The sequence below is a fragment of the Rousettus aegyptiacus genome, unplaced genomic scaffold, assembly GCF_014176215.1.
Source record: "Rousettus aegyptiacus isolate mRouAeg1 unplaced genomic scaffold, mRouAeg1.p scaffold_m13_p_14, whole genome shotgun sequence".
NCBI classification, from domain to species: Eukaryota; Metazoa; Chordata; class Mammalia; order Chiroptera; family Pteropodidae; genus Rousettus; species Rousettus aegyptiacus.
This window is the reverse complement of record NW_023416289.1, coordinates 39,204,582-39,217,820: the sequence shown is the minus strand read 5'-3', so window position 1 is coordinate 39,217,820 and position 13,239 is coordinate 39,204,582. Positions and strand designations below refer to the sequence as shown.

Below are 13,239 nucleotides of genomic sequence, written 5' to 3'. Positions count from 1 at the left end.
TCTTCTCCCCGCCCCGCGGTACCAGTCACTTAGATAAAACCGGTCAACCGTCAGTCCCGCCCCTCTTGCCCGGTTTCAAAATGGCCGCCCGCACTTCCACAAACGACTTCCGCCTTTCCAGAGGTACGCCTCCTTCGCACGTCTGTCTCCATGGTAATACGCACGCTAACTCGCTCCTAGGATTTGAAGGGGGCCGATGCTCAAAACCTAAGCGAGCGGAGCGTTGCGGGGGTGCTTGGCCGGCAGAGGGCGCTGGAGACAAAGTTTGTGGTACTTAACGCGTCATTCCCAATCAGGCTCTTAGATCCCCAAATTTCCACATCTAAAAAATAATAATAATAATGTTTGGTCTCCTTGTGGGAATTAATCTGACTGCGGACAAAGGCAGCCATCGCATAGAGTTGTTGTGGGAAGTCAATAAGATAACATGTGAAGAGTGCCTGGCACAAGTATTCAATAAGTTAACCATTTTCATTCGTATCTTGATGCCTAACAGTTAAGGACTCAGAATGTGACTTTCTGATGAACAGCAGCTTGAATTTACACTAAACCTATGGTTTTTCAAACTTTAGCATGCATTAGACTCACTGGGAGAACTTGTTAGAACAGGTTTTGAGCTCCACAGAATTTTTGATTCAGTAGCTCTGAGGTGGGGATGGAAAATTTGTATTTCTAGCAAGTTTACAGGTGTAGGGGCAGAAAAATAAACTTTCCTCCCACCTTTCTAAGTTCTTCTGGCCGCACTTAATATGAGACAGATTAACAGAAGAAAATGTCGCAAGGTGATTAAGATGTACATGCAGGGGTGCCATAAGCTAGAAGACTCAAAGAGGCATTGGGCAGTTGAGGTTCCATACCATTCTGGAGCTAAAGACAAAGGTGGAGTTGTAGTTTGGGACTTCAAAGGACAGGAAGACACTTCATATGGAGAGAGAAAAGCAAATGTTTCATACATAAATGTTTGCAGAGCCATGTTTAACAATGGGATGCAGAGAGGACTTTGATCAAATGTGCCATTCTAGGTTCCTGTGTGTCACACCTAGTTCATATTAAACAACTGTTACCTATGGCACTAGCTCCCTTCCTGGAGCCGGTCCTCTATCGAAATTTCTTTAGGCAGTTGAGGGGAAGGTCAAAGGTTTTTCCTGACTCTTTTCTTTTTAAAAAAAATAAGCTTAAAATTAGATCCCAAAGGCATATTTTGGGGTGGTAAACTTTGGTCCCCCTCAAAGGTGATGCTGATACCGATGGTCTGGGGACCACATCTTGGGAACCAGTGCTCTAAAACCTTCCTTGGCTCCCCAGGACCTCAGGGAAACCTCTGAAGTTGGTTTTATAGCGAAGATGTTTTTGAAGTTGATTTCATAATCTTATGCCTGTGGCCTTCCTATTGAGCTCATCTCTTTTCTACCTATAAACCTGTGTAGCCCACAGCCTAGTCACACAGAGCAACCTGAATTCCTGAATAAGACATGCTCTCCCTCCTCCATACTGCACACAATGTGGCACCCTCTGGAATACTTTTCCCTACTCCATCACCCTTCCCTCAGGTCTTTGTGATATGTGACCAGCCCTCACCCCTGCCCAGACCACGCCGGGCCATGACTGTCCAGGAACAGATATTTATTTATCAGGGAATCACAGGCTCCCTGACTTCAGGGTCTAGGTCTTTCTCTGTTACTGTTGTTCCAAACTCCGTCCAACACGAATAGGTATTCTATATAAACGAATAGCTGATGGACATCTATACTCCCTACCCCCAGAGGTCAGGGAGGGGTGACTTCATCTGAGAGAAGAAACTCAGCAACTATGTACCTGAGCTCTTTTAAGTTCCCGAACAGAGTCAGAGAGATTGGGGTATTCTCGTGGCAACCCCACTCAGGAATACAGTGCACTAGGGGGAGGTGCCTCTGTCAGATTTTGATGTACAAGGGGAACCCTGCAGTATCCTTTATGCCAAAGACGGCCAACCACCTTCATGTCCATGAAGGAGATGTCAAAATAATTTATGGGACGTGTGTCCTAGAGGAGGCACTGCAGATATAAAAAAGAACTTGCTTGTCCCTGGAATAGTTTCCAATTTACCCTGGATTAGTAGAAAAAACAAAGTATAGAAATGACAACATTATTAACAAAGTATATAAAAATTATATACTTATATATTACATATAATATTAAAAAACAAGATGCAGAAATGAGAATAATCATTAGCCCATGAGGTAGGAGAGTAAGGCCTGTTATTATACCAATTCACTGACTGACAAACTCATGCACAGGGAGGCAAAATCACTTACCCAAAGCCACAGGGCTTGCGAGTGACAGAGTGCAGATTTATACCCAGGGGTTCTCTGCCTCCAGAGTCTGTAGTGGTAACCACTTTGCCATACTAGATACCACTTGTGTAGAGGGAAAGAAAAAATAAATGACACACATCTACACATACATGTATATGGCTGGTATTTGCCTGGAAGGAGACCAGAGAAATCAGTAGACAGCCTGAGCGTGGGAGAAAGACTGACTTTCACTGTACACTCTTTTGTACCTCCTGAATGTTTAGCAAGCACTTTTTTTTAAGTCTTAAACTGACCAGGGCCTGGTTTCTTGTTCTAGAGGAATTCGGAAGGAAAAGCAGTGAGGAGTGGAAGCCAGATCACACAGGGACCTCTCTCAAGAAGTTGAGAAGCAACTGCCTCCCCAGCTAGTGGCTGACTTTAACAGCAAAGTCCACAGTGACTGGGCAGCAGAGAGACAGCTAGACAGCAGAGTTTCTAAGCATCCATGGGACAAGGCAACCAACCAAACCACGCTTAGATCCCAGATTTGCACTTCTTGTGTGACCTTGGGCAATTTAACCTCTTCGGACCTCCTTTTTTCAACTGTAAAATGTGGAAAGAATGTACCTAACAGAGCTGCTGATAGGTTTAAATAAATTGTTGTGTATCAAATCTTGGTGCAACACTTGACTCACAGTAAGTCCGATATAAGTGTTTTCTATCACGGTTATTAAAACAACTTCATGTGCCTTTTTAGCATGATTTGACAACGTTGACTTCTCCCTCCTTAAAATTCCCTCATCTCTTACAAATACTTTCCACCCTTCTGGTTTTCCTGCTCCTCTCTGAAACTCCTTTTTTGTTTCTTCCGTAAGCTCTTCTCTCTGGTATGAGGACATTAGGTCCTTCACATTACTTAGAGAAAAGAAGCCCCCTTTGGGCATATCTGGCCTTGAAATTCAGCCTTTATTTGTTTCCACCCTGTAGGTCTCAGCCTGCATAATTGTACATGACTGCCCTGGCTGATTAGTCAATCAGTGTCCGCCCATCTTCCCAATCTTACGCCTTTCTAATGGAAGGAAGTTTCATTCAAGTATTCACCAGCCTCTAAACTGAAACCTTACCCGCAGCCTCAGTTCTGGGGGACAATAGGGATCCTGAGGAATCTAAGCTAAGCATGCTGGCTCCATCACTCTGGCCAGTGATTAGTTCAGGATGGGCATTTCAGCCAATTTTGGCCAATGAGATGGAAGAGGAAGTCTGCTGGGAGGCTTTGGGAAGAGGTTTCTTTGCAGACAACATGAGAAAAGATGCCCCCCTCTTCCTGTATTAAAACTTGGACCTGCAATAGCCACTTTTGAATCATGAGATGAGCCCATGCGGAAGCCAGGCCTTCAGCTGAGGGTAGCAGAGCAGAGAGAGGAAATCAGGGGCCACAAGATCCTCTCAGAGCTGTGGATTATATCATGCCCAGAGCTTCCCCAACTCCTGTGCTGTGTAATATACAATTATCTCATTGTTCCACCTAGTGTCAGTCAGAATTTTGTTACTTGCTGCCCAAATCTTTCCTTACTGATATAAATATGTAAGTGCCTTAAGGCCGATTTCTCTAGGCTGGTCTTCTCTTCCCCCCATGCAGGACTGTCACACCCACCCTCATGGCCTTGGTTTCTGAATCTATCTCCAGCCTCAACCACCCCGAGCCCCAGGGGGTCCAGTGACCTTCTAATACCTTCCCCTAGATACCTTTAGCCCCTCATACCCACCATGTTCCAAACTAGCCTCGGTACTGCCCCTTAAACCTGTTCTTTCTCTCAGGTTCCCATCTTGAGGGCAGCTGACTATCCCTTGGTCCTTTCCCTGGCCTTGTCGTTCCCAAGTCTGTAAGGCCTACGGCCTGTCCACTTGGCCTCCAGAGTGTCCCTTCACCTGCACCTTCTGCCCTTGGTGCTCCCCAGCCCCATCCCTTCCTGCTTTGTTCCTGTCCCAGCCTCCCCTGGGTACTTGGCCTTACTCTCCTCCTCTAATCTATGTTCACAAAAAAGCCAAGTGGATCTTTCCAAGGCACACACCTACCAACGACCAATCCTGCTCAAAACCGTTCCATGACTCTCCAGTGCCCTGAAGACAGAAACTAAGTTTCCAAGCTGGTCATTTAAAGACATTTAAGCTGTGCCCATGACAACCACTCCACGCTCCTTCCCCTATTTACTCCACACTCGTCACAGAAGCTGATGTCTAACATGCTTTCCAACCTCCAGGCCTTTGCACACATGGTCCCATTTGCCTGGAATGCCCGGCCCATGCCCTTCCCACCTGTCTACTATCAAGGCCTGGCTCAGACACCTCGCCCCTTCTGTAGCTCCACAGGGCTCGGCAGAGGTAGCAGCTCAGTAGATGGGCCTTAGGCAGTAAGTGCTATTATTGATGTACTATCTTGGGAGGGGTAAATCTGGGGGGAGTAAACAGAAAATCAGTCACCTCCTAGCTCCTAGCTCCTGGTCCAGGACAGGTACAAGGGACTTTCCCTCCCTGTGCCTCAGTCTCCTCATCTGTGGAAAGGGGGTGACAATATTATCTTCCTCATATGTAAAGTACCTAGAATGAGGCCTGGTCACAGAAAAACATGGCAGGCTCTGTGAAGTCATCTTGTGAAGTAGGTACTATTATTACTGCCACTTTATAGACAAGGGACCTGAGAATCACAGAGGGGAAGTGACTCCCCTGGACAGAGGTGGGACGCTGAGCTGGGAATCGAGCCCAAACAGCTGGCTCCAGAGCATGGTGCATACCATGCAATTGGTGCTCGCAAACAGGGACAGCTGTTACAGTGGCGCTGCGGCTGAGAGCAGCACCTTCCGTGCCATTTGGAACCAGACTGGGATCCTGTTTCCGGCCTGCCAGGCTGAAAAGGAAGATTCCAGCACCGGGCCTACCCCAGAGCTGTCTGCATGAGTCTTGCTCCCTGGAGACGCCTGAGGAAAATCAGTACACCTTCTTTCCCTGACTATTCATCTTTTAGGGCTGAGTTCAGTTGTCCCTTCTTCCAGGAAGCCCTCCCTGACCTTCCAGGTTGGAATGAGTACATTCCCTATGTTTTCTCCATCACACCACTGACCACTCTGCCTCCCCCACTGAAGTCCTGCCTGTTCTGGTCTCACTGTGTGGGGACAGGTCTGTCTACCTCACTGAACAGCGAGCCCTATGAGAGCAGAGCCCAGTCCCCTTGACCACTGCTGTGTCCCTAGAAATGCCCAGCACAGGCTGGCACAGAGGAGGGAGTTTTGGATGAGTGAATATAGTCTTTTCACTTGAGAGATGAGAAAATCAAGGCTCAGGGAGGGCTGTCACTTGCCCAAGGTTTAGTGACCAATCTAGTACCTGAAATGAAGTCTTGGTCCAGACCATGGTAGAATCGGCTGTAGGTAATAAGCAGCTGAGTGAAAGAGGCAGATGCAGTAAGTTTAAAAATGAGAAACAAAGAGACAGTGAGAGGGAAAAACAGACAGTGAAAAAGCCAGAGACACAGCATGTTGGGGGCATGAGAGAAGGGCTGGGAGAACAAGGTAATGCTGGGGCTGGGGGAGCCCAGGACAAGTACAATGAAGGACAGACAATTGGTGGCAGTGTCTCACAACACCAGCACGTGCCTGAGGATGTTCTAATAAGTTAGCTCCAGTCACGTGCATGCTTAGCGGAAGTCCAGGTCCATCCAGCCTCAGGGCGCCTGGCCCAGCTACCTGGGGATAGAGGCATAGTCGGTGTAGGAGGCAGCGGTGAGTTGCTGGTGTGGCTCTGGCTGGGGGCCCAGAATGTCCACCTGATCGCCCTCATCCTCAGTGAAGCTGGCAGGGCACGGATTGGGCAGCAGGATGAGCTCTGTGAGGCCATGAAGGTCGGACACGTGGCGGAAAGTCTGCAGCACCAGAACCATGGCGACCAGGCCCAGGAAGAGGTAGGCTGCAGAGACAGCAGAAGGGCGACAGGTGGACTCTGACCTTGGGCAGGCCCAACGGCCTGTAGGACCCCCCAGGGTCCTTGGCTCTCCCCTCAGATGGGGCCAGGTGCCCCTCAGACCCTTCAGGGAAAGGCTGTGTCCTTCCCTCAGTCCCCAGGCAACCACCCCACTCACCTGTGACAAGCACCTTGTAGAGGGCCCGGTAGGGCTGGCCTGGGGCCTCCCCAGGCACGTAGTCACCCAGGCCGATGGTAGACAGAGAGATGAAGCAGAAGTAGAAGGCGTCCAGGAAGCTCCAGGCCTCCTCAAGGTGGGCAAAGACTGCGGCCGGCACCAGGAAGCAGATGGTCACCACGACCAACAGCAGGACCACCAGGTGCCAGCGGGCCGCCCGTTGGGGGTCGCAGCCCCAGTGCATGTTCAGCCAGGCCAGGGGTGCATGGGTCAGCAGCAGCGACAGGCGCTGGGCCGAGGCGGTCAGCAGCAGCATGGTGGCCGGCACGCCCAGGAGCGCAAAGGCAATGGAGAAGGCCTTGCCCGCATCAGTCAACGGTGTTGTGTACCCGTAGCCTGTGGACGTGACAGGGAAATCCTGCCCACTCAGCACCCACACTCGGGGGACCTGTGGCCACTCTAAACCGAGACCTAATTTTACCCTTGAACCTACCACCCCCCACCTCCCCCGCATTCCCTCCTCTCCCGGGATGGCACCTCCACCCTCCGGGCTGCTCAGGCCAGGAGCCTTGGTCTCATACTTGACTCCCTTATCACTCACACCCATTTTCCATCTGCCAATGAATCCTGTTGTCTTGAATTTCAAATAGATCCCAAACCTTCCCACTTCACCCCACCCCCACCCTCACCCCCAACTCCCATCCTGTCTACCCCAGTGGTTTCCTCCCCGGCCTCCCTTCTCCCTCCAGCCCACACAGCCAGAGGGATGCTGTGAACACCTGTGCTAAGGCAGGTCCCTTCCCTGCTCAGAGCCCGCCTGTGGCTCTATCCCACCCAAGTGAAAGGACGAAGTCCTCCTCATGAACCCTGAGGCCCCACACGAAGCAGCAGGGAAGCATGATCCCACCCCAGAGCCTTTGCACAGGCTGTTCTTTCCCATGAGACACTCTCCCCTCCGGTATCCACAGGGCTCCCTTCCTCCCCGCCCTCAGGTCTTTGCTCAGTTGAGGCCTTCCCCAACCACCTTATTTGAAATTGTTACACCCTCTTACTCAACTCTTTTTGAGTGTGTGTTTGTTTTCATAGTCCTTAACACCTTCTAGCTTACTATAGTTTTACTTATTTGGTTACTGTCTGTCTCCCCGCCTAGGGCACCAGCTGCAGGAGGGCAGGGGCTTCTGTCTGTTTTGTTCGCTGCTATAGCCCTGGTATCTGGCACAGAGTGGACACTCAGTCAACAGTCAAGATAATAAATGAAGGGTGCAGGCTCCAGCCTGGCTTGGAGCCTTAGTTTCTTCTACTCTAAAATAGGTGTGACAAGCCCCACTGGGCTCCTGGAGGGCCATGGGGACACAAGAAGGTCAGTGTGGGTGTGAGTTCTGCAAACAGTAACATAATAAAGGGGAATTCAGGGTTTGGTGAGACTGGCTCACTCTGGCAATGTGCAATTTAAAATCTCTTTTTATTTCCCAAATGAGTCAAACCAAAAGGTCTGAGGTATGACTAGGAGAGTAAAGGGCATGGTTTAGGTTGACAGTAAAATGTCTTACCCAAAAGACTGCAGATCCAGCCCTATGATCAATAATAAAGTGTAGACACGTGCACACTAGCAGGCATTCACCTGTGCCCATCTTCCATAGAAAGGGATCACCTGGTTTTTTATATACTCAAAAGAATTGAAAGAAAGGGCTTGAAGAGATACTTGTACACCCATGTTCATGGCAGCATGACTCAGAACAACCAAAAGGTGGAAGCAACCCAAATGTCCATCGATGGATGAATAAACAAAATGTAAATGCATACGATGGACTATTAATCAGCCTTACAAAGGAAGGAAATTCTGGCACATGTCACAACATAGATGGATCTTCAGGACATTATGCTAAATGAAAAAAGCCAGTCACAAAAAGACACATACTATATAATTCTTATATGAGGTACTTAGAATAGTCAAAATCATAAAGACACAAAGTAGAATGATAGGTGCCAGGGGCTGAGGAGGGGGTGAATGGAGACTTAGTGTTTAATAATTTCAGTTTTGTACGATGAAAATTATTCTAGAGATGGATGATGGTGATAGTTGCACAGCAATGTTAATGTACCTAATACCACTGAAGTATAAACTTAAAAATGGTTAAGATGGTAAAATTTATGTATATTTTACTACAATAAAAAAATCAGAGGAAAATAAAGAACACTCTGGTTTTCGAGGGACGCATAGTCATCTGGAATAAAGATATTCCCTCCTCCCTTGCAGCTAGGTATGACTCTGGAATAATTTCTGGCTAATGAAGTATACGTGAAAGAAGCAAGCAACCTCCATAAAATGTCCTAAAAGACATTTAAAGAAAGGAAGATGCCTGTGTCCCTTCTTTCCTCCCCCTCCTGGTGGCTGGAACACAGACATGAAGCCTGGAGTCGAACAGCCACCCTGGACCATGAGGTGAACTTGGGAACAGAAACCATGCACAGAGGAGTTATGAAGCAACATGAGGTGTTCTGACCATGCAGCACCACCCTGGTCTTGGACTCTCTTGACTATGAGCAAGAAATAAACTTCCAAGATATTTAAGCGACTATTATTTGAGGTTTATCGTTTATGGCTCCAACCTTCATTAATACAAGGATTTTGATGGAGCAACCCCAGCAGCCTGGCTGAAATGACACAAAATCCTTATAAACAAAAGTCATAGAGTTAGAATAGAATGGGGACTGTGTGCCTCAACTTGCAATTTCAAAGAGCTGAGTCCAAATCCGTGTCTTGCCATTCATTCCCTGCAAGACCTTGGCCAAGTGACTTCTCTCTGAGCCTCAGTTCCCTCAGAGTCCTAAAAAATGGGCTCAGAAACAATGCCTTCCTCAGATACAATAGTAATAACCCTATCAGGCTGGGACAGTGCATAGCACCTAACAAGGCATGGAAAGAGTCACCATGATGGTCATGCTTGCTTCCTCTCTCCCGAATCCCAGTTCCAGTAGGCTGACTCTTGCATCCTCGGCCTAAACTGCACAGTTGCCTGGATCAAGACCGGGGCGCTGTAAGAGAGGTCTTCCATTGTTTAGATACATTCAGAGATCCAGGCTTCCCCACCGATAACAATGAAAACTGAGGCTCGGTAAACCTCAATTATTGTCACTAGTTCTTCCCACTTACAAGGGCTCCCTCCCAACCAAATCCTAGTCAGGCTCCTCTGAGTCATTCTTCTTGACTATGCCAAGTTTTAGCAGGAAACTTAAGCCAGTTTAGGGAAAATCCCCCTACTCTTGATATCTGATCATATTCCTCATCCTCCATCCTTAAGACCTCAGGTGTTGGCCTTTCGCAAGAATCCTAGTAAGCCGGTAAATGAGAATCCCCAGACCTGTCTCCCCTTAGTAATTTTCCACCCACTGACCCCCTCACTCTACTCTCAGATGTATATCTCCAGCTGTCCTTATTATATTCAGAGTTGAGTTCGGTCTCTCTCCCCTATTGCAAAAACTTGCCATTTTTAACAAATGTCCAAATAATTTTTTTTATATGATATACACACATCACCCTTCTTCAAGTGGGCCTAAGAGGTGGTAGAGTGTGTTGGTTCAGAGCACGGGACTCTGAAGCCTGGTGGTCTTGGTTCAGATCTCTACTTTACACCTTCATAGTTGTGTGGCCTTGAACAAGTTATCTAGCCTCTCTGGGCCTCCGTTTCTATTGCTAAAAATACAGGGCTACTAATGGTACCTGCCTCACAAGACTGTTGTGCTGATTAAGTTAAAGCTTGTGTACAACAAGTCCTCTACCAGGTACTATTGCGAAGTGGGAAGCGTTATCCCCCTTTTGTAGATGAGGGAGGACACTGAGGCCTAGAGCTAAGCCGTGGCTGAGCAGGCATCCAAACCTAGGCTGTGCCAACCTCAAGTTTGGCTTCTTCACTTGTTCCTCCTGAACAACTTCTCAGAAGCCAGAATCTGGGAGGAGGCTGACAGAGACACTCATGTGACCCAGTGAAGCTAGGGAGCAGGTCAGGCAGGCCCAGCCAGCACGCGAACAGTCTGTGGGGAGCATCCAGCCCTGCTGCCTGTGGCCTTAGTTTATTGGTCCACACCCTAGGCCTTCAAAGGCAAAAGCCACCTGCTCCTGCCAGCGGGGAGAGGGAGTTAGGAGTCTGGGCTAGGCCTGCCTCAGCTCCCCACTCCCCCGAGTCCAAATCCTGAGCAAGGAGAGGAAGAAGAAGTTTGGGGGAGGGAGTATGGAAGAGCCTAACAACAGGGATTTCCCAGGTCTGCTGGCTGCTGAGGTGGAGAAAGATTTCCCAGTTAGGGCTGGTCCCACCTGACGGTGGGGGTGGAGGGGGTGCCCTGTTCATAGAAGGGGACTTGCGGAGTCAGTAATCTCAAATCAGAGGCCAGCATCCTGTTTTGAAACAGATCCTGGTTTGAGGCTGGGGTCCGGGGCCCAGAGGAAAGAGGGGACAAGCACCAGTGAGGGCATTTTCTGGCTCACAAATGGGATTGAGAAGGGAATCCTCAAGCAGAAGGGGTTTCTGAGCCCAAGGAGTCCTGAGGGGATGTGATCGGGGTAGTCAGTGCTAAGGGGATGATGGGAAGGGGTGGGTGTCTCAAGTCCTGGCATGTGTCAAGGGTGGAAAGAGGTGATGGTCGTCACTGGATTGTGGGGAGGGTTCTGGGATGCAGAGGGCCCCGGAGCATCCTTGGTGAAGGGGAGAATTTCAGGTCCAGAGCAGGCTGGGGCAGTGTTGGGGTGGAGATGAAGATCCCACCTGTGGGTCTGGAGATAAGAGGGGTTCCATGTCCCCAGGGAATCCCCTTTCCTGAGAAATCCAGGGTGGGCAAGGTGTCTCAGGGCAGGAGTAGCAGGTGCAGAGAGCAGAGTCCCTGAGCTGGCATTGTGTGTTGAGGGCGCGGGAGGACGGAGGGGTTCTACTTTCCACACAGTGCGTGTAGAGGGCGTTGGGGTCCCTGATAGAGGTCCATGTGGCTTGGGGGCTCTTGCTGAGGGGTGTCGGGATTCAGAGAGTGAGGAGCATCTCAGCTAGGAGTTCTCAGGTTCAGAGAGGCCCCCACGAGGAGTCCCTGGTTTGGAAAGCAGTAAGCGTTTTGGCTGGGGTCAGTTTGCGGACTGGAGGGAAGGTAGTCCTGGCTGGGGAGCTTCTGGCTGGAAAGTCAGTGGTCCTTTCCGGAGGGTGCTCCAGCTCCCTCCACAGTGGGTGTTCTCACACATCCACAGGTATGAGCTGCTGAATTGAAAGTTCCAGGTTCAGAGGGAACTGGGGTACCTCTAACAGGAGGAGATCCCTGCATTGAAGCTGCCCAAACAGGGTAGATGTCAAGATGGAGTCGGGTATGTGGACAGCGATCCTGTGTCTGGAGTCAGGGCTTCCTGCTGGGGACTATGAGGATGGGGCAGTCCTCCATCTGGAGGAGCTCATGGGCCCTTGCAGGGGCGGGGGAGGGGAGGTGGATCTAGGTAAAGAGGGTGTGGTCTAGGTACAGACATCTCAGCCCCAGGGCCCAGGGCCTGGCTGAGGAATGTCTACTGGCAATAAGGTCTTTAGTAATGGCAGCCTGAGAAGGTCTGGAGATTCAGGGTCAGGAGGAGATTGGGGTAGGGTTTCTCATAGGGTAACCTAGAAAGACATCTGGAGAGTCAGTAGACATTGTTGGAGTGGATGACAGTCTGAGCCCAGAGAGAAGGGCAGAGGTCCTTGGTGGTTGAGGTCTGGATCCAGAGGGGGTGAGGGTCTCTGGGCGAAGGTCCATGGTCATCGCTGGAGGTCTCTGAGGGTAGTCCTAGGCCTAGAGGGGACTGGACAGATCTGGATATCCAAGGAGGCTAAGACAGAGGAATGGGGTCCCAGATGCTGCCTGGAAGGTACTCTGAGAGCCGCCCTCCACCTGGTGGGAATTGGGAGATTTCCTGCTAGGAGGAGATGCTAGGATCAGAACTTCTCAAGGGGAGCAGATCCCACGAGTATGGGTCCCAGGTCCTCGCCGAGGAGTTTTGAGGGGAACCTAGGCCCAGAGAGGATTGAGATTTATCTGAGAGGTATCTCGCGAGGTATCTTGGGTGTCCCAGAGTGAGGGTCCTCGCTGGCTAGGGGATCAGGGCGGCGCTCACATACCCACGGTTGTGACCAGCGTGCTGGCAAAGAAGAGAGCCGAAGCAAAGTCCCAGGCGGGGTCCGAGGCGTTGGCGGACCCCGAAGCGTTGGCGAGCACGGCGCGCCCCAGCCGACCGGCCGCCAGCACCCGCTCCACGAAGGCGTCCAGGGCGGGGGCGGCCACACAGGGGCTGCGCCGCAGTAGCTGCTCCCGTAGCATCTCCAGCTCAGCCCGGAGACGAGCTTCGTGCGGCCCCTCCAGCCGCGCCACCAACAGCGCGCCCAGACCCAGGTACGCGGCGTAGGCAGCCAAGGCGCCCGCCAGGAGCGCACCCCGCTGCATGGCGCCCTCCCGCCAGCTCCGCGCCGGCTCCCCGCCGAGTCCCGCAGCCCCGCTGACGTGGCTCCCACCTCCCGACGGCCCGGCTCCCAGCTTCAGTTCCGGGAGTGCTCGAGGCGCGGCCACCAGCGCCCCAAAGAGGAACCAGAAGAAAAAGGGGAGGGGCGAGGGTGGAGGAGCGCCCGCCTACGGGAAACTGAGGCACGCCCCCACCAGGTGCTAGTACCGAGAGGGTGGAGCCCAGCGCTCCAGGACCCAGGAGACCAACAGGATGGGTAGGGGCATTCTCCCTTTCCTTCCATCCCTTCCTTCTCTGCCTCCAGGCGTAGCGACTCCTTAGGTCAGAGAGAAAGAATCTGAACTCTCTTTTATGCTCGCGCTCCAGATCCTCGG

The 13,239-nt window shown here is 50.8% G+C and overlaps 1 protein-coding gene across 1 annotated transcript; it reads right to left on the bottom strand.

Moving 5' to 3' along the window:
• Window positions 1–30: 30 nt before the first annotated feature.
• On the bottom strand, window positions 31–12,949 carry KCNK6 (potassium two pore domain channel subfamily K member 6). The gene is made up of 3 exons (XM_016165285.2): window positions 12,528–12,949; window positions 6,406–6,801; window positions 31–6,233 (listed from the first exon to the last, which is right to left on the bottom strand). Exons 1-3 carry the CDS (start codon window positions 12,847–12,849, stop codon window positions 6,010–6,012), a joined length of 942 nt encoding a protein of 313 aa, XP_016020771.2. The 5' UTR covers window positions 12,850–12,949; the 3' UTR covers window positions 31–6,009.
• Window positions 12,950–13,239: the final 290 nt, after the last annotated feature.